The following is a 22,095-nucleotide window of genomic DNA, read 5'->3' on the forward strand; positions in this document are numbered from 1 at the left end:
TGGTTAATGTGGGGTATATGGATTTCAGTAAAGCATTTGATCTGCTTCCCCACAGTAGGCTGTTGCAGAAAATACAGAGGCATTGAATTGAGGGTGATTTAGCAGTTTGGATCAGAAATTGGCTAGCTGAAAGAAGACAGAGTGGTGGTTGATGGGAAATGTTCATCCAGGAGTTCAGTTACTAGGGGTGTACTGCAAGGATCTTTTTTGGGGCCACTGCTGTTTGTCATTTTTATAAATGACCTGGATGAGAGCATAGAAAGATGGATTAGTAAATTTGCAGATGATACTAAGGTTGGTGGAGTTGTGGACAGTGCGGAAAGATGTTTCAGGTTACATAGGGTCATAGATAAGCTGCAGAGCTGGGCTGAGAAGTGGCAAATGGAGTTTAATGCAGAAAAATGTGAGGTGATTCCCTTTGGAAGGAGTAACAGGAATACAAAGTACTGGGCTAATGGTAAGATTCTTGGTAGTGTGATGAGCAGAGAGATCTTGGTGTCCATGTGCGTAGATCCCTGAAAGTTGCCACCCAGATTGATAGGGTTATTTAGAAGGCATACAGTGTGTTAGCTTTTATTAGTAGAGGGATTGAGTTTCGGAACCATGAGATCATGCTGCAGCTGTACAAAACTCTAGTGCGGCCGCACTTGGAGTATTATGTACTGTTCTGATCACTGCATGAGAGGAAGGATGTAGAAGCATTGGAAAGGGTGCAGAGGAGATTTACTGGGAAGGTCATTTACTGGGATGGAGGGAAGGTCTTATGTGGAAAGGCTGAGGGACTTGAGGCTGTTTTCATTGGAGAGAAGGTTGAGAAGTGACTTAGTTGAGACAACTAAGATGATCAGATGATTAATAGGGTGGACAGTGAGAGCCTTTTTCCTCAGATGGTGATGACTTACACAAGGGGGTCATAGTTTTAAATTGAGGGATGATAGATGTAGGACAGATGTTAGAGATAGTTTCTTTACTCAGAGAGTAGTAGCTACGTGGAATGCACTGCCTGCAACAGTAGTAGACTCACCAACGTTAAGGGCATTTAAATGGTCATTGGATAGGCATATGGATGATAACGGAATAATGTAGGATAGATGGGAATCAGATTGGTTTCACAGGTTGGCGCAACATCGAGGGCCAAAGAGCCTGTACTGCGCTGAAATGTTCTATGCTCTCTGTTCTTAAGGAAGGCGGATGCCGAATATTCACTTACTCATTTTTATGTGCAAATCTTATTTTCTGTCCCTAATCACCCCATTCCACCTTTTGCCACCTTTTTATTACCTTATATGTTAGCATTAGCCTCTTCTTATACTTTTTGTCCTTAACACTCCTCTTAGCCTAGTCTATATCAGGATAATACATTCTCCATGATGACTACACTATAATTTTTGCACTTCCATGCAAGTTTCTTGTAAATTTGTTCCTCCTCATCATTCCCACTTGAATATACTGAGAAATGTAATTGACTTTTTGCATTCCTCAGGTCTGGTCAAACAGATTTGTCCTTAACAATCTGGAATATCCTCTCTTTGCAGCACTGCGATCTTCTCTTTAAGCATGACTGCCATCCCTTCGCCTTACCTGAATACCAGTCCTGACTTTCTTTGACTCAGGTCTTTGTTATTCCCAAAACATATTTCCAAATAGCTGTCTGAAATTTGCCAGTCTTATTTACATGTTCCACAGAATAGCATATTAGGGCTTTATAACATATATTTTTGAACATTTTTATTTAAACTGAATCCACCTAATACTGTACTATTTCCTACTGCAGCACTATCTGTATCACCTGATATCCTTTGCACATTTTTATTTCCTGATGAAGGGCTTATGCCCGAAACGTCGACTCTCCTGCTCCTCGGATGCTGTCTGACCTGCTGTGCTTTTCCAGCAACACACTCTCAATCTCTCCAGCAACTGCAGTCCTCACTTTCTCCACATTTTTATATCTCTCTAACACTACCTCCTGATCCCTGCACAGTTTTCCAGTTAGTTTAAAACTTCCAAAAAGCACAAGCAGGTCATCCCTGCAAGGAAATGGGCAACATGGTGGCTCAGTGGTTAGCACTGCTGTCTCACAGCGTCAGGGACCCGAGTTCTACTCCAGCCTCGGGCAACTATCTGTGTGGAGGTTGCACATTCTCCCCCTGTCTGTGTGGGTTTGCTTCAGTTTCCTCCCACAAAAATGTGCAGCTTAGGTGAATTGGCCATACTAAATTGCCCATAATATTTAGCTATATGTAGGTTAGGTGCATCAGTCAGGGGTAAATATAGGATAAATGGGTGGGTTACCCTTTGGAGGATCGGTGTGGATTTATTATTTCCACACTATATTCTATATTTTTTTTTAAATTGGCTCCTGTTCTGTAAGGTGTGACCCATCCATCATGTGCTGTATCCCCAGAACTGAACTGACCTCAACGTCCCAAGGATTTAAATCCCTGAGTCTTGTTCACCCATCCAGCCAGACATTCATCTGCTATATCTTTCTTTTGCCACATTCACTTGCATGTGGCACTGAGTGTAATCTGCAGATTACAACTTTTGAGGTTCTACTTGCTAATTCACTTCTTAGTTCCCTGAATTCCAACTGCAGTACCACATCCCTCTTTCCAGCTATGTCATTTGTATTGATGTGGATGATGGCCACTGGAAGTTGACCTTTTCCTGTCATGCTCTGCAGCCATTCATTGACATTCTTGAATCTGGCAACTGGGGGGTCAATGTATCATTCTAGATTCACATCTACAGCTGCTAAACACCTCTTCATTCCCCGAACTATGGAGTCACCTATAATGCTTGGTCTTTTAGTCCTCTTCACAGTACTCTATAAAGCTGAACCAACCATGGCACTAAGGACTTAGCTCAGGATGAACTCACATGTGCTTACCTCTAACAGCTAATGATTGGGATAGCATGCTGTATGCCACCCTCCTTTCAATACTAGACCCAAGGGCTTATTTGACTTACAGTGGTAGAGGATAAATCAATAATGGATCTTCATGAGGCAAAAGATGTTATTCAGTCTTGCTTATGATGTCTAGCCATACAACAATGACACATCTGGCTCAACTGGGATCAAGAAGTAGATTTTTCCCTGCCTAATACTGTATGGCATCAATAGATCAGGTAGATCTTAGTGCTGTGAAATAACTGCACAGAGACTGGTAGCCAGTCATCAAGTCACCCTCTATTTAAATCTGTGCAATATGTGGGCTCTCACCAGCCAGTTCAAAGCCAGTCCTTAGACTGAAGAGACCTTCTGAACCTCCTGTATATATCAGATCAGCGATCAACAACCACAATCAGGGATCTCAGTCAATGAGATCCACCTGACCCTTTTACCAATCACTACACGCTGTCTCTAACATTAATTCTTTTAGAACTACTACCTAATGCAACATATCAGATGAGCCATTACTTTCATAGGTATTCAAAATTGAATACTGTTCAGAAAATGAGGTGCAAGTGGAAGGCTCCTACACTACCTGCTCATTTCTCAATGATCGCCTGGTATTCATTCATTCCCTCTCTTCCTACAAACTCTTAAGCTGTAGGGTGAGCACATCAATAAAATGTGCTGTAAACAAAATTCTCAACCTTGCCGATGCATTGTAGTAATACCAGATGTCATCCAAGCTCCAAAAATCAACTAGAAATTCTATAACAACAAAAACTATAATTTCCAATAATCATTTGAAATATTTAGTTACCAGGAAAAAAATGTGGTTTGGTGGCAAATTTGAAGAAGTTTGGACAATGAGATTTCTTTTGGATTCTTCTTGCAAAGACCGAAGATGATATTTCAGGCTTTACTCCATTAAGCTCACACAACAATTGAGAGAAGAACAACAATCAAGAGAGGGGTCCCTCTTTAGCAAGTGTAGACATCATCATCCTTTGGTTGATTTGTGCACTGCTGGTTAATTTTTCATATGAATTCAGGATTGTTGAATAATGATATTGGAGTCCAAAGTAGTCCAGACTAATCTCAGGGCCTGTAGTTTAGAGGCATATAGTTGAATGTTTTCTAGTAATCATCTTTGCAAAGGTGAATGAGAGGCACTGGTGTTTTATTTAAAAGGATCTCTTCTAACTTAGCTTTCTGCTTGTATAGCTGCCTAATTTGCCCCAGGCACCCTAAGTTGTTATCTATCTATCTATGGTGGTGTACAAACAATGGAAACACTCAAATCCTGAAAATGCAGCAGAATCAGTAATAAAAGTTCCAGACTCACATTTCACAACTTACAGAATATATCCCTAAAAAGAAACAACTCACAATTCTTTCTTTCAAAGCAATGATTTCCTCCTCTTCTTTCTTTCTGTTCTCAAAATGCACCTCAATTAAGGTCTGTAATTCCAGAAGATCCTTCTCCATCCGTTTCCGGTGGATGTCCTAAAAAATTGATGGTCATAAAAGCGAACATCAGGACATTTGAAAATCTCCCAAATTTTTCATGATTTGACAGACAGATCAGCATTGCTAAAAGAAAATACAAATTGAAGCTTTTTTGTCTTACATCCATCAGGACTAATGCAAAAAAGAGGCTTGAGGAAAGGGACACCAATTTATATTGTTTGAAAGAGGGGAGTAGAGTGGTTGGGTTATTGTTGTCGTGGAGAAACAGTTTTCTGTCAATCTTAGTTCTCAGATTGGACAGGTAGATTCCAATTAGTCAGGGTGCTACCATAGGAATGCAGCAGAACTTAGCTATCTGCATGGCAAGTTGAGTGATAAAGGAAAGTTTGGGTTAATTTATTACACAGTTTTAAATTAGCTAGTCATATACAAGGTTAAATTACAGATGTCATAACTGACCTTAGGATATTAGGTTAGTTAAGAGGGCTTCCATGTCTGTATGCTGGGAAGGAAAAATATTGAGCTTGGATGTTATGGTCCAAACAGTTAAATAACAGGAAACCACACAAAAACAGTCCTGAGAGTAAGAAGGACAAATTATATCTTCTGGGACAAGAATCCTGAATAAGACTGACATTCTGAAAAATAGACCTAGGATATTAAGGGGTGAAATCAGGAAAGATTGTTTCACATAAAATACAGTGTAAAATCATAAAAACACTTTTCCAAAGGATGTTGCTCAACTGTTACCATCAAAACTGAAAATAATTAATTTTGAGAGATACAGGGTATCCAGAAAATGGATTTATGGTGCAGTGACAGTGTACCTAACTCTGAAGCAGAAATTCCATATTAAAATTCCCTTTCAGATCCTGATGGAATTGGTATGCACTTGTCAAGATCTCCAAACATTAGGTGAGGGAAAAGAGAAAAACAAGAAGATCAGGAGGTTTAGGGCAAGGGACTAATTGAAGTTGAGCTACAGATCAGCAATGATCTGTTTGAATCTCAGAACTTGCTTGAAGGAATGACCTACCTACACCCTTTCCTTTGTTAACCTAAATAACGACTGATCAACATCATGCAAGAGAGCAAAGGATACACAGGAAGATAGGTTCAAGACAGAACGTGATACAAGGGACAAGAAAGAAATCTTTAAAAATCAAGTAAGTATTTAGCTCAGGAAAATAGTTTCAAACAAAGAAATTGACAGTTTAGGTACTTACATCAAAGTCAACTCTGTCTCCATCTGGAATTTTAGGTGGTACAAGGTTGGTCATAAAGAGTCTATGAAGATAAAACAAAGAATGCATTAGATTATATTCGCTGTTCACATGTTTACTGAGCTCAACCAGGAAACTTTGATGCAATTACACTGATAGTTATGGGCCAAGAACTGGAAGGTGGGATTCGTGTAGATTTAGGATTGTTTTTGTCAGTGAAGACTGTATCGACCAAAGGGTTTCCTCTGTTCTGAATGTTTCTATGCAATTAACATTGTTAGAGAGACCATGAGGAAGACTCAGATGGTAGGTCACACTCCTTTGAAATCCTAAATTGTTCCTACCCCCACCAAAATCAATGCGACACACTTCATCATTAACTTTTTCAGACATCCTTACTCCATTATAAAACAGATTAATTGCGGTAGCAACATAGGGAAAGGCAGCAGCCAACTGAGGACATCAAGGAACCATAAACTGCAATGAGATCGTGACAAGATGATTTTCATATTGGCCATGTAATCAAGGGAATGACTCTGCTATTTATGCCCATTTGAGAGTGCACACAGAGTCTAACATAAAATGCAGCACACCATCAAATACCGCACTGAAATTTCAGTCAAATTTCTGGAATGGGACTTGCCTCTGTGTCTATGTGTGTCTGTGGAAGTGCGTGTGTGTGAGAGAGAGAGAAAATACTGTACCACAGGCAACCTCACAAGTATCAAAATGTCAGCAGATAGTCATGATACAATAGCAATTAGCTTCAAAAATGACTGACGAAATTAGCTGCACTTACTTTGGCCTGGGTCTTCCTTCACATGGAACAGTGGGAGAAAATGAGACATCAATTAGTCAAATTTTATTAAAGTCAGAATGAAAACATTAACCACTTCTGAATTACTTCTGTTGGATGATAATCATTACCGATGCTTGCAATATGAAGAATTTGTATTGGAAAGTGATGTATTAAATACTTATAAATGGTGAATAATGTTCAAACTTAGCATTGAGAAAAAAAAACAACCAGTTACATAAAATGTCTATTGAATTAGTCAGTCAGAACATTGCCTGAAGATCAAGCCAAAAAGTGTTGTTCAACTTAGATTAGGTTGCTCAATGTTATGTAGCAAATTTATTTATGATTGTCTCCACTTGATACTTCCAAATATGTTAAGGGTAAGTCTATTTAAAATCAACATCTGATAAAAAGAAACAATTGTTAATATTTTGGGTCCAGCGACCCTTCTTCAGACCTTTCCTTTTTCCATCCTGAAGAAACATCATGGACGAAAAACATTAACTCTGCTTTTTCTCTACAGATGCTGCCAGATCTGCAGAATTTTTCTAGCAATTTTTGTTTTTGCTTCTGATTTCCAGCATCCGCAGTCCTTTGACTTTTTTTTGACAGGGTAGATGTTGAGTTGTCTCCACTAATGGGGAAATCTTGAACTCACAGACATGCTTACAGAATAGGGGCAACATTCATTTATGACTGAAATGCAAAGGAAATTCTTCTCTCAGAAACTAATGAACATTTTGAATTTTCTACCCCAGAGAGTTGTGAAGGCTAGATCACAGAAGGTATTTAAAAGAGCAGTTAGAAAAATGTTTGGGAAGTTGGCAATGTGAGGACTAAGGTGAGCCTGCATGGAAGATAAACTGACACCTGAGCCACACCCTGATTCTATACATATACATTTCTATTTGCAACTGTTTCCAGTCATAGCTATCTATTAAGTGAAGAAAATATATAAATGGGTTACAAAAAATTTAAATAAAGCAAGGTACCGCAGATCTGAAATAAAAACAACAGGAGGTCTAGAGAAACCAGTCTCCTATCCCCTGATGTTTTATCCCTCCTATATCCACCCCACACTTCTCTCTTTCAACACCTCACTCACACTCCTACTCTGTTTCCTTATCCTCTCACCTCCCCAAATCTCATCAGCTGGAGGGTTTCAAATGCTTTAACAAATAATGTGACAAGCTATGTTAATGTGAAAACAAGCTCAACAGATGTTAATTGTCAAGCTTTATGATGATTATTCATTGTGCATATTGGAGTGCTAATTCTTTGGCTACAATCTGTGATCATATCTTTCTTTACAAATACCACAAATGTTATATCAAGGGAGGAGATATTTTTCCTTGCTGAACATGGAAGTTATTGTGATGCTGAATGGACTGATATTTTTCTAGCTTGTCAGGGATAAATTTTATATCGGTTTATATATCTCTAATTTCTTTTAAATATTTATTCTGATGCATTGTAAAGTGTTTATTGTGATGAAGTGTATGAAAGTAACAGATACCCATAACATTAATTGGAATAATTTTCATTCCATTGCTAGTTTCTGGCCGAACTTGGCAAAAACAGAATGGATGAAAGAATAAAACAATTAAATGTATAAGCTTTCTTAGCAAAATAATTATTGACTTAACAGTTTCCTGTGTATAAATCCATTAGTTGTATCAGAGATAATAAATTATAAAATTGTGACATCAGTTATTAATTCCACCATGTAAGTTGTCTGAATAAGAGATTATAATTAAGCCAACTGGTACTTTTGCAAGAAATCACAATGTTTATTTATATAGCACCATTAATCAACTAAAATTTCCTGAAGCACTTTGCAGGCTATTATAAAACAAAAAATGAACCAAAGGCCAAGTGACTTCTATTAATGATAGGATTTTGAACAAAAAATCTCAATGTTCTTTAAGAAGGTGAAAAAAAAGATTGTACCTCCATCTCTTGTATCTGTTTCTGTAAAAAAAAGGTAGGTAAGATATTATTAAAATACTTTTTTAAAAAGACCATCACACCCTCCTTGTGACAATTACAGAACTATTAGCTTCAACCATCATTCTTTCAAATATGATTCTTTTATTTTATTTGTAAGCTAGTAGTCTGGACAGACTGCAAAAATAGCGCAGAAAACCTCCTTATCTTATTAATAGAATTCACTCAATTTTAGAATTGACTTATAACAGAGCTAGACATTTATTGAGACAATAATATATTATTAAATCTAAAGAGCCAATGACAATTTTAAGCAAATGGTAATTTCTTCAGGAAGAAAATGAATTAAGTTGTACACACAGGGGTGTAGTATGAAATGTTCCATTTGTTTTTCTTTTTTCTCCCACTGTGTCCATACATAATGGTAATATTTATCGTTGTGAGTAATAGAAAATACCATACCTAATGCAATCATATCACAGTCCTCAGTCCATTTATTTCAAATGTATTAATATTTGTGTTCATTTCTACTTCAGAATTATTGAGGTGATTTGTTATATCGAATACTTTACATGTTTTATACTGGTGGGGGCCAGTATTAGCTAAGAAAAGAGATTGACTTAAGGACAGAAAAGAGTAGTCCTTGGTTCTCTGACTGTAAAATTGTGGCATTATTTAGATTATCTCGCTATTGTCAGGATTATTGATTTTTTTTACATATAAATGAAATTGGATGCAAAGTACAATTTCAAATGCTGATGATTACTTGTAAGTATGACTGATGGTGATTTTACACTTAGATTCTGTTGTCATGTGTCCTCAAATAGAGAAGTATAAGAGTACAGTAAAAAATGCATAAGTCAACACACACACAGCCATCTTAGGTTCAAAGATACCTCGGTGCAAAAAACTTAGGCACAAAGTAGTAAGAGAAACTGAGTTAAAAAGTTAAGCATTATCTTCATAGAATAAGGAGAAAAATAAAGAAAGAAAGTAATAGTTAATGTTAAAATCCATCTTATATTTAAACCAGAATAATAACGGAATTAAGTTAAAAGTTCAGCCATATTTGATGAACCCTCTGTTTAGCCCGCTCTCCAGGAGATGTCAGCTGCTTGTTCTTAGCAACACCTCCACAGATACCTGATGACCTCCCTGTCTGCTCGCTCCTCTCACACTGGACCACGGTGCCATCGTTGCTTAAGCTGGTGCCTCCCCGATCTCCTCCTGATGCCTCTGGAACATGCCCAAGCAGGACTCATTCACATGTCGAGACCCGCCATGAGCCACCAAGATAGCCGAGGCACTACCAAGGCCGCCTCACCGGGTCCACACAGAGAGTGGGAAGGGATAAAAAATCTCCAAGAGCGAAAGAGTAAAAAAGGAAAAGAAAGAGAAAGAAACTGACAGAGTGGATGAGCTCCGTGTCAAGCATTCTACTCTGACACCATTTTGATCTGGTAAGGATAATATCAACCAATTACAGGATGACAAGGATAGCTAGTAGAATGTGCAGACAAAATTTAATGCAGAAAAATGTAAGATTATGTACCTTTGCAGAAGGAATAGGGAGATACAATGTAGACTAAAAAGTGCAAAAGGGCTAAGAGACCTTAATATCAATGTTTGTAGATTTTGAATCTGGCAGGTTATACAGACAGCTGTTAGACAAACATTTGGGATATTGGACTTCATAATTGGAGATATTGAATTCAAAAGGAGGGAATACTGAGCCAGTATATCATTCTAGTTAGCCACAGCATTGCTTCTAATCCAAGTACTCAGACCTTAGAAAGGATGTGAGAATGCTTGAGGGTTTGAAGAAGTTTTTTTTTAAATTTCAGGGATGGGGAGTTTTAATAGTAAGGTTAGTTTGAAGAAACTGGGATTATTCTCCTTGGAGTGAAAGAAATTAAAGGGGAGTCATAAAATATAATTGTATAAATTTCTAAGTTTTACATTAAAATTTCATTCCTGTTATCTGAAGGTTCAAGGACTACAGGACATGGATATGTGGTTTTGGGGAAGAGAATGCAAGGAGAATGTGAGTAACAACATTTTATGCAGTAACTGGCAATGACCTACAGCCTGTAAGTGTGGTAGAAATTGAGATGTTTAACAATTTTAGAAGGAAATTGGATCAACCTTGGGTAAAATAAACTTCCAGGGCTCTGTGGAGAGAACAGGAGAATGTTGATTGCTGTGAAATGGCTGCATTAAGAAAATGAGTGGAGCTACACTTTTGTAATGTAATCATGGAAGTGCCGGAGAGCAATTTCAAATGTCACAAAGCAGAAATTTATATCAAGTGTAGAGTATATATTCCATAAAAGCATTTTCTGTAGTTTAAAGACATTTGTATTAGATAAGTTAGCACACAGATGAAATGCCACACATAGGAGAAAAGTGCCACTATGCAGCATCAGCTGAAGGTCATTGAGCTAATAAAGGTTTGAACTGTTTCAGTAAAAATGTCACATGGACTGGAGCAGCCAAGAAAACAGTGCACCAACACTTCTGAGAAAAAATTAGGGATGGACAATAAGTGCCAATGATGCCAATATCCCATGAATGAATAAAAACATACCATTCAGACAAATACCAAGATCATTAAATATTCCAATGTATCATAATTCTGAAGACATAAAGTTAGAATAAAATTTACATTAATAAATGTTTGTGGTTTCAATAGCAGGTGCCAGTGCATTAAGACATACATTAGAGATGTGAAAGCAAAGCTGAATTGATATTTTCAATCACCTGTGTCGACAGTAAACAAGATTAAACTTTGCTACTGTACTTTTCTTTGCATTACATTCAAACATTTGTTTGCCCCAGCTCAGAAAAATATCAACATTTTGACATTGAATCCTTAATAAACCTGGCCTCAAGATGAAGTATAAGCTTCAGAAATGGCTGAATTTAGCAATAATCATCTTGTAAAGGCTTTCGAATCAATGCAGTTAATTGTATTTAGTAGTAAATGAGCAGCAAACTGATCATTTGTATTATTTATGGAAATAACGAAAATAAAATAGATATCACTAGTGGAGTTCACGGCAGAGTTCTCTGTATTAAGCACCTTTCTGTTTGTTCCTTTTGTGAATGTCTTTTTTGATTCAGCATTGATGCTTTTATCAACATTCCATACAAATCTGTCGATACAGCAATTATTTGTTTCTTTTTAATATTTTGACTTTGTAGTATCTACTGCTGCGCCATCTCAAACTCAGAAGCAAGCAGAAACTGAGTCCCTGGCCTCTGACCCACGCAGAGCAGCTATGATCGCGACTGTGCACAGCAGAGTCCCTCGAGCCATAGGCTCCAGTTATTTAGCCCTGACCGACCTTGGTAACCTTCTTCCACTCCCATATGTCTCTCAAAAACAAACTATAATTCACTTATATTCGAGAGAACGAGAGTTACCTGGGGCCACAGATCATCCATTATTTGTTTCCTCCATCTGGTAAACTGCCTAGAATCCATTCTGCTTCTTGGTACATAAGTATAGCTGATACTGGCAATTGATTGTGTTGGGGAATTATGATTGCCACAATGTTTATTGTCAGCATGTGACACAGAATATTGAAATAATGATAACATGGAAAATCTTTAAAGTTTTCAGAAATGTTCTTTTCCTCTGTTCATCCATGTTTCAGTTTTGATCTCTTGTGAATAATGAGCTGTGGAAGCTTGGGAATGAAGGCTATAATTACTCACCAACATCCCATCAGTCAGTGTCACATGTAACAAAGAGTATTGTTGGGGCAGAGTGGTGGATGTGATCTATATGGGTTTCAGTAAGGCGTTCGATGAGGTTCCTCACGGTAGACTGGTTGGAAAGATCAGATCACATGGAATACAGGGAGAACTAGCCATATGGTACAGAACTGGCTTGAAGGAAGAAGACAGAGGGTGATGGTGGAGGTTTGCTTTTCAGATTAGAGGACTGTGACCAGTGGTGGGCCACAAGGATTGGTGCTGAGTCCATTGCTTTTTGTCATTTATATAAATGATTTTAGTGTGAAAATAGGAGGTAAATTTGCAGATTACACCAAAATTGGTAGTGTAGTGGACAGTGAAGAAGGTTACCTCAGTACAATAGAATCTTGATCAGATGGGCCAATGGGCCAAGGAGTGGCAGATGGAGTTTAATTTAGATAAATGTACCTGGTGCTGCATTTTAGGAAGGCAAAATGGGGAAGGATTTATACACTTAATGGTAAGGTCCTGAGGAGTGTTACTGAATAAAGAGACCTTGGAGTGCAGGTTCATATTTAATTGAAAGTGGAGTTGCAGGTAGATAGGATAGTGAAGAAAATGTTTGGTATGCTTGCCTTTATTAGTCAGTGCATAGAATATAGGAGTTGGTAGGTAATGGTGCAGCTATACAGGACATTGGTTTGGCCACTTTTGGAATACTGCACAAAATTCTGGTCATAGGAAGAATATTACGAAACATGAAAGGGTTCAGAAAAGGTTACAAGGATGTTGCCAACATTGGAGGGTTTGAGGTACAGGGTGAGGCTGAATAGACTGGGACTATTTTCCCTAGAATGTCAGAAACTGAAGGGTGACCTTATAGAGGCTTATAAAATCATGAGGGGCTTGGAAAGGATAAATTGACAAGGTCTTTTCCCTGGGGTGATGGAGTCCAAAACTAGAGGGCAAAGGTTTAAGGTGAGAGGGGGAAAATGTAAAAGGGACCTAAGGGGCAATGTTTTCACACGGAGATTAGTGCGTGTATGGAAGGAGTTACCAGAGGAAGTGGTGGAGACTCGTACAATTACAATATTTAAGAGGCATCTGGATGGGCATATGTTAGGAAGGGTTTAGAGGGATATGGACTAAATGTTGGCAAATGGGACTAGATTAGTTTAGGATAACAGTTTGGTGTGGAAGCGTTGGACTGGAGGATCTGAACATCTCTATGACTCTATACTGTCTCGTCCCAAGCTTCAGCAGGTATATGAGGCTTCCTCCACAGGCAGACAAAGGTCTTTATTAAATACCTAAAAGGGTTATGACACCATTCAAACCTCAAAATGATTTGAACCTTGGATTCCCTGACTCATTCACATTGCCAACCATTGCAGGGAAGACAGTAGTGAATTGTATCCTAGCCTAGATAAATGTTTTTACCATTTTTAAATTCATTTCTTGTGGTCTATGGGTAACAGGAGGGCTCCAGCAGGTCCTACAATTAAACTTCAGCCTTCCTCAGCATTGGGATTCTTTCAAGTTCCCTTCTTGCCCGCACCTCTCATCTTGTTTGGTGCCATTTCTTGAGCGTCTAACAGTTGTCACTTGAGTTAATGCTCCTGTCTGTTGTCATTTTTGCTGTTTCAAAGTGAGAGTTTGATTCTTAAATGTAAAACAACATTCCACGCATTCTTACCACACCCCCACCCCTACTTAGTTAAAATTGGAGCATTACTAACGTGCCTTCGCAGTCCAATAGGTAGGTATAAATCTGTGTATGTCAGAATGAGAGAGAACGTTTGCGTATTTGCATTTGATTATAGATAAGTCGTTAGCATCTTCAACTTTCCATTCCAATCCCACACTGGAGGATTTCAGTGCTGAATGAATTAATTAATCATTGAAATTCCTTCCTGGTTAACTATAAGTTCCTTTTATTTTAAATTTACCGAAGAGATGTGCACTTGAGATGCAGCTGTAATCTGTAAGATGTCCACCATTGAATATCAGCAGGTTTTTAAACATTTTGGCACATACACAGCAATGTAATAGGCTGCTTTATGGCCACAAAATCACATAATTTTATGCTGAGCATCATTGAACCCATTTTAGCTTAACTATCCATATGGAAAAGCATATAATCCCACATTGCAAGTTTCATTAACTTATTACTATTGCTCAGAATCCTGAATGCTTGATGTTGATTAAATTTCTATTAGCTGCTGTGCACTAAATGATTTGACTAAATCATTTCAAATCCGTCAGTTTTAACATGTGCAACATTTCAATGAATTGTTCCATGGAAAATAAAATATTAAATTTTGCCAGGCTCAATTCGAAAAACTTCTGATATGTATGGTGATTCAAATGCAATAGTCAAACATGATAACTAATACTTACTTCCAGGGATACAATCTCTGTAAAACTGTTTCATAAAAGCTCAGAGACAACTTCAGGAAGAAACACATTTCTGAGGTTGCCAGAGTGAGATGGTGGGTTATGTGGTGTTTTATACAACAACATTATCTTTCAGATTTATCTTTCCTTGAAAAATAAAAATCTGGATCATAAATTATAGTTGGTTAGGGTTACATTTTTAAGAAAAAGCAAATAAGAACCCCATATGTACAAATGTGGGCTAGAAGTGCAGGAGCTGCACTATCCACGAGATAGTGCTGGCCTTGGGTGAAAGACAGATAATAACTTTATAAATGACGAGAAACAGTTGAAATTTGGGGATTGTACCATGTAATGATTTAGTATTTTTAATAAAGCTGGGAGGTATCACAACTCACGCAGAGATGGTTTTATGCTTCATGGTGATAAGATTAGCTCTCCATGCGTATACATGGAAATTAACAGTTTATTTCCTGAGTCTCCTATCTCTTTGTCAAGCTGTGCGACAATACATAGCATCTCTGATTCTGTCTCTCCAATAGCTGTGTGTTACAGGAAGAAGGGTGAATGCTAAAATAGTACATGATGTGTAACAATCATTTAGCCATTTCAGTTATCAAACAAAGCCTGAAGACACAAGTAAAGCAGTTAATGATTGCAAGCAACAATTCTGAGTTTATTTACAATTCATACCTTGAGCCTCTTCAGCAATTTTATCTTCTAGGAATTAAAATTGCAAATGAAAGTTTATTTAATCATCTAAAATTATTTTCAGCAATTTTTTATCTTAAATGAGACAGTGTTAAGACGATAGTGACAGTGAAACTGTCAGCCCTTGTATCATTACTCCTCTGAAATTGACAGCAGTTTTAGAGTCTATACATGTACAACTAAAATCTGCTGACAGCTATTAAATGCTTTCCTAGAAGACCCCATAAATTGCAATCCACTGAACTGGTGAGAACTTCTCCATTCACACTATTAGTCTCACTGTAAACCCACTTGAAATAGGTTACAACTTGTTGAATGATGTAAAATTGTGATTTTATTGGCACTCTAAGATTTTTTAATAAATTTTATGTTAAGATATTACATCACATATAACTGCTTTTTAAAATGTTTATTTGGAAAAAAATAGAAAAAAATGCTATCCTCAAGACTTGTTTTTCCTTTATAATTTCTTAACCAATGTTTACGAAGGACATAACTTCCACTTACTCAGTGCACTGTGGTTTGAGCCAGCTCACTGGGTACTTTACATTGTCTGAAAATTAATCTGAACCATTATTCACAGTGGAGCATAAGTACTCCCGGGAACTGTTCAGTTGTAGATTCAGAAAGTTGAAAACAACAACTCATTCTGTCAAACTGAATAATAATAGTCATTACATTTAACTTTGATCTTTGACAGCTTTATAACTAGCGTGTTTTGTGTGCATAAATATTTAGAAGATTAATGTGTAACTTCTTACATTTTTGGTTCAAGTAGAACTACTGAGCTGAAAATAACAAATAAAGGTGCAGCTCAAGTGGGTTTGAAGTAACATTATATTAATTTAATTGGTACATTGTCTGTTTTAAAATCTTTTACCTTATTAAATTGCAGAATAATTTGCACTTTATTGCTATCACAGTGCTTACATTTTCGAGTGTTTTATGACATGCTGAATGAAAATGTTGCTAAGATTACCATACTTGACCAAATGGTGTGTTTTCCATATCTGTGCTCATGGTATTAATTTGTGATTGTTAAGTCTTGCAATTTTGAAGGCTACTGTGAGTTCCTGTGAGGGTATTTTGTGTGTGTCCTTTATGCGATACTCTTTAGATTCCATGAGCATCTGTTAAGAACATATGTCCCACTTTCTTTATTACCTTGACCATCCCATCCACTTCTGTGGTAAACTCCCACCCCTGAAATATCACTCATGTTTGAAATAATACAGCTTTAGAAAAAGTCAAAAATATTAAAACCCAGATTTGCACTTCATTTTAGCCAGTTACAGCTTCTTCAATTTAATATTCTGATAGTAATGGCTTTTGCCATATATTTCCCAGTGAAGTGCATGTTTTGCAATTAAACTATGAAAATGCAATGATCTGGCTGTCTTGAAATTGAGGATGCTAGCTGTTCCAAAAAAAAATTAAGAAAGTAAATTTCTAACAGAAAGAAATGATGTTTACAGAACAGCTTTGACAATAAAATAATTACTATCATTGTTGTTGATTTTTTGGAAATAGTGTTGGTACAGTGAGCATTATATCCAGAGAAGAAACGATAGAGTAGCCACACATGATGTTCATCATTATCAAACAAGAGAACTTATAATTTGACAAACAAAACAAATATCATAAAGACAGTGTTCATTTTGGTTCATACACCTTACCTTCTGTGTCTTCCACTTCTTCTTCATCACCTGAAATAAACAGTCAAGCAAAGAATGTTCATTAAATATAAATTGGCACATATCAGTAGCTATTCCATAAGGGATGAAACAGTATAATACCATTCCTCTTTGACTATATGAATCAACAGATTGACATTGCAATGTAGTAATAGTGAGATGATGGGAGCAATCTTCAGTTCCCACCACTAGTTAGTTTGGAAATGGGTAAGGCATGGAATTAGGTGGGATGCTGATATATTCAGCAAAGATCCTAAGACAGCAGCATGTTCCAAATCCACACCACTTCCATCTAGAAGGACTGACAGCAGGAGAAAGTGAGGTCTGCAGATGCTGGAGATCAGAGCTGAAAATGTGTTGCTGGAAAAGCGCAGCAGGTCAGGCAGCATCCAGGGAACAGGAGAATCGACGTTTCGGACATAAGCCTGAAGAAGGGCTTATGCCCGAAACGTCGATTCTCCTGTTCCCTGGATGCTGCCTGACCTGCTGCGCTTTTCCAGCAACACATTTTCAGCAAGGACTGACAGCAGCATATTGATAGGAATACCACCATCTGCAAGTCCCCTCCAAACTACTCATTATCCTGAATGGAAATATATCACCATTCCCTTACTGTCACAGGGTCAAGATTCAGGAATTCCCTGTCTAAGGGGATTGTGGATCAACCTACAGCATGTGGACTGCAGTGGTTCAAGAAGGCAACTCACCACCACCACCTTAAGGGCAACTAGGTATGGGCAATCAATGCTGGCCAGCCAGTGACATCCCATAGTGAGTAACAAGAACCTGAACCCTCTGCCTTACCACCTCTACCAAAATGAAACGGTCAGAGGGAAAACCCATTGTCAACCTTCTGAGCCCATTATCATTTGGGAGCCTTAAGTGACCAATTAATGGTTTCCTAAATGCATCAGCCTGCCATTGAGGGGATTAACACAGCCCCAGGCAGGCCTGTCACTCTTCAATGCACATGACAGTCAAAACCATGCTGACTGCTTGTTATCTTGGCAGAGGGAGCAGAGGCAACCAATCTGATCGAGGGACTGGACTTTGGGAAAGTGGGATCATGCCCCTGGCCTTGTTTCCAACCTCCCTCTCCCTCTGAATCCTATCAATTACTGCCCCTTCCCTAACATTATTTGTCTGTGGCCTAGATCCACTGCAACCTTGGAACACTGATTTATATCCCCCCTGTACTGACATGACCTCCTCAATGATGCTGCTGACTGCACAAGATGCCAGCCTCTGATTGGTCTGGTGTCTTGATTCCAAGGGAAGGTTGCCTGGTAAGCTCAACATTGCCTGATCCTTGTAGGGTTCGGGGTATGAGGCTTCAGGGGTGGACATTGCAGAGAAGAGATAGCACAGATCTCTCACTGATTCTCCCAGGAGGCAAGATCCCTGATGGCACAACAGGATATTACATGGAAAATAACTCAGATGAATTAATTAAATTCAATTTTCACTGAAAAGATATTACCATATTACGAGAGAGAAGAACATTGCTTTCAATATAATGTGCCTTGAACTGCCACCAAAGTATTTGTACCTGATATAGTAATGTTTAGATTATAATGAAACTTAGATATGGGTAACAATCAAATAAATCAGTCCTAGTCAGCATGGATTTGCGAAAAGGAAATCATGCTTGACAAATCTTCTGGAATTTTTTGAGGATGTGACCAGTAGAATGGGCAAGCATGAATAAGTCGATGCAGTGTTTCTGGACTTCCAAAAGGCTTTTGGCAAGGTTCCACATAAGAGATTAGTAAGGAAAATTAAAGCTCATGGTATTGGAGGTAATGTATTGATGTGGACAGAGAACTGGTTGGCAGACAGTTAGAATAAATGGGTCCTTTTCAGAGTGGCAGGCAGTGATGTGGGGCATGCTGCAGGGTTCAGTGCTGGGACCCAAGCTGTTCACAATATACATGAATGATTTGGGCAAAGGAATTGAATGCCATATCTCTAAATTTGTAGATGACACCATGCTGGATGGCAGTGTGTGCTGTGAGGAGGATGCTGAGAGGTTGTAGGGTGACTTGGACAGACTGGCTGAGTGGGCAAATACTTGGCAAATGCAATATAATGTGGATAAATGTGAGGTTATCCAAGTGGCCACAAAAACAGGAAGGCAGGTGATTATCTGAATGGCTGCAGTTTATGAAAAGGTGAGGTGCAACAAGACCTGGGTGTCATAGTGGAACAGTCGCTGAAGGTTGGCATGCAGGTGCAACAAGCAATGGGGAATGCTAACAGCATGATGGCCTTTATAGTGAGTAGGGATGCCTTGATGCACTTATAAAGGGCCTTGGTGAGTCCACACTTTGAGTATTGTGTACTGTTTTGGTCTTTCGATTGAGGGAGTCCAGTGAAGGTTCACCAGACTGATTCTCAGGACGGCAGGATTGACATATGAGGAAACACTGAATGGACTGGGTTTGTACTCACTGGAATTTAGAAGAATTAGGAGGGTCTGATAGAAACATATAAAATCCTGATGCGACTAGACAGGCTAAATGTGAAAAGTATGTTCCTGATGTTGGGGAAGTCCAGAACTAGGGGTCACAGTCTAAGAATAAGGGGTAAGCCATTCAGGACTGAGATGAGGAAGAATTTCTTCACTCAGAGAGTGGTGAACCTGTGGAATTCATTCCCACAGAAAGCTGTTGGAGCCAGTTTGTTACACATATTCAAGAGGGAGCTGGAGGTGGCCCTTGCAGCTAAAGGGATCAAGGGGTATGGAGAGAGAGTGGGAATGGGATACAGAAATTGCATGATCAGCCATGATCATTGAATGGTAATGCAGACTTGAAGGACTGAGTGGCCTACTCCTGCACCTATTTTCTATGTTTCTAATGCAGGTACAGGCACTTTGGTGTCTGGGCTAACCTTAAACTATTTGGTTGCAAACAGTAGCACTCCTCTATTAGCTTGTCAGGATTCAAATATGTCATATAGTCATGTTCCACAACCACCTGATGAAGAGGCAGCACCTCAAAAGCTAGTGCTTCCAAATAAACCTTTTGGACTTTAACCTGATGTTGTGTGATTTTTAACATGATTCAACTGGCCACAGTTAAAATCAGATCAGAGACCTTTATAACATCAGGTCTCAAGCTATAATACAGTGATATCATAAGCATGTCAATTATTGTTATACAGAATTGCACACTAACTAAAGGTCATTACACAATGTACTCCTCTCACTTTAAACCTCTCATGTCAACTTGTTAAAATTCTCTTTGAATGGCTGAGCAAGACCAGTTCTAATTGTGTTGCTGCGATTTACATCCTACTTTGGAAGTTTTGCAGTGGATGTGGCAAAAATAACATGTGAGTAGCAAATATTTTATCAGTTAAACCCTCCACTGAAGCTACACAGATTGCATGCTTTTCATTCCTGAATTGTAAGACAAAGTTCTCAATTAGAATTCAACGGCGGCCAAGCATTAGTACTTAGAGAGTCAATATTTTACCTTGTTCATCTTCTACTTCTTCTTCTACAGCATTGACATTAAAAAAACACACAAAAAAGTAACAGTTACCAGTTTACAAACATTGGAGCAAGATTCTGCAATAAAAATTTAAGGTTTAATTTAGTTTTCCTTGAAGTCAGGGAGTTGTTTGTATTATTTCTTTTGTGGCTCGATTTCTTATTGGTTACAGAATTATCTAATTGCCATTCTAGTACAAAAGACTCAGAGATTTTACAAACACTGTTGTAAAAGGTGATTGCCATCTGAATGATACAATATCACAGTTGAGGGTTTCTCTCTCCTATGAAGCTACATAGGAGCTATGTAGCTTCAAATCTGGCTACAGATTTGAGCAGTTCATTGCAATCAAGACTGGATAAGGCTCAATAGGGAAAACAAACAGTTATGGAAAATCACAGTTGATAAATTATTAGGGAGATAGGCAAAAATGGCATCACTCCATTCCAATTATTCCTTCCTGGCTATGCCAGGGAAAAAAAAACTTACAGTGTCCTTATACCTAAATTGGTCTTGTCTCTTCAACCAGAGAGTGACCCATCAGCATTCTAGCTCATCACTTCCTAATATCTTAGGTCAATCTTGCAGTCCCAATTGCAGCAAAAACTCAGAGTCTCCTGTTAGTGGGATGGAATGGCACCACAACCTTTGAGGGAACCTACAAACACTGAACTTTTCATTTCAATAAAACAGGAAGGGTGAATCCGTTGGAAGCTGGAAATAATCTGACTGGTTCTTGTAAAGGCTACAGTTCTGCAGAGCACTCAATATATAAACACACTGTGGGGACTTCAGTCCCGTTACAAATCAAAGGGGGATAACTTTCCTGTAGATTAGTGTTTTTCTTATCTACTACTGTATATTGTATTTATTTGATATTTATTTTGCCTGTTTCTTAGAAAAAGTCTTAAAACATGTCATGTGATCATTTGAGTCAATTGCGGAAGTCTCTTTTTATTGGTTTCTATGGGCCGTGAAACTGGATATAGGGAATACTAGTTATATTGTCCATTCATAAACAAAGGTTCTTAGGCCAGTTACAGTATTCCTTACCATCATAATGATCTACATAAACGCAAGTTAGAAATTTCCTTTAAAATATTAGGGTATCAGCTATTTACACCATGGGTTCATATAGCCAGACTCATTTTCACTGAGCTTTTAAATATTAGGAGATTGCAATTACTTAATGCAGAGTTAAACAATCAAGTCCGAAGGAGTTGCTATGTATTTATCAAGGCCAGTTCTTTCACAGCAGGAACAATCTTGGTTAATCACTGGTTTAACCAGTACAATTAAAACAAGAGATGGAAAACCTAAGTAGCCTCAATGCAAATGAGAACAAGTACAACGTGAAATGAAGCAAACAATGAACATTAGTAGGTTTGTTGCTTGGCATGCAATTCAATGAGTTTAAAAATTTGTTTACCATTTTCTTCATGTTCCTCTTCTACATGGGAGCCAGTTTCATAAATTAAAAGTTTGAATCAGTTAATATTGTAAAGTAGCATGTTAAAACAGGGTTATAAAAATACATAATAAAACTCTATAGAACTGTGGATGTTGTAAATCAGAAACAAAACCAGACATTGCTGAAAAAACTCTGCAGGTCTCGTAACATCTGTGAAGAAAAATCAAAGTTAATGTTTCGGGCCCAGTGACCCTTACTCAGTGTTCAGTATGGAGAAAGTGAGGACTGCAGATGCTGGAGGCTTATGCCCGAAACTGCTGTTTGGATGCTGCCTGACTTACTGTGCTTTTC

The 22,095-nt window shown here is 38.1% G+C and overlaps 1 protein-coding gene across 2 annotated transcripts in view; it reads right to left on the reverse strand.

The window, feature by feature from the left end:
- tnnt2a (troponin T type 2a (cardiac)) overlaps nucleotides 1–22,095 on the reverse strand; it is a 41,054-nt gene that overhangs the window by 13,188 nt on the left and 5,771 nt on the right. The window contains exons 2-9 of one of the 2 annotated variants that reach the window (XM_087973624.1): nucleotides 21,763–21,783; nucleotides 20,316–20,339; nucleotides 16,819–16,848; nucleotides 15,125–15,151; nucleotides 8,336–8,356; nucleotides 6,386–6,401; nucleotides 5,590–5,650; nucleotides 4,283–4,399 (exon numbers count right to left, since the gene is read on the reverse strand). In XM_087973624.1, coding sequence (XP_087829750.1) covers nucleotides 4,283–4,399; nucleotides 5,590–5,643 — 171 coding nt within the window. In that variant the 5' untranslated portion in view covers nucleotides 5,644–5,650; nucleotides 6,386–6,401; nucleotides 8,336–8,356; ... (2 more) ...; nucleotides 20,316–20,339; nucleotides 21,763–21,783. Of the gene's footprint in view, nucleotides 1–4,282; nucleotides 4,400–5,589; nucleotides 5,651–6,385; nucleotides 6,402–8,335; nucleotides 8,357–15,124; nucleotides 15,152–16,818; nucleotides 16,849–20,315; nucleotides 20,340–21,762; nucleotides 21,784–22,095 lie in introns of those variants that run through there. The other variant, XM_087973625.1, reaches the window with a different exon arrangement.

The sequence above is a fragment of the Chiloscyllium plagiosum genome, unplaced genomic scaffold (genome assembly GCF_037043375.1).
Source record: "Chiloscyllium plagiosum isolate Xiang-an unplaced genomic scaffold, Cpla_swu_hap1 HiC_scaffold_26, whole genome shotgun sequence".
Taxonomy (NCBI): Eukaryota; Metazoa; Chordata; class Chondrichthyes; order Orectolobiformes; family Hemiscylliidae; genus Chiloscyllium; species Chiloscyllium plagiosum.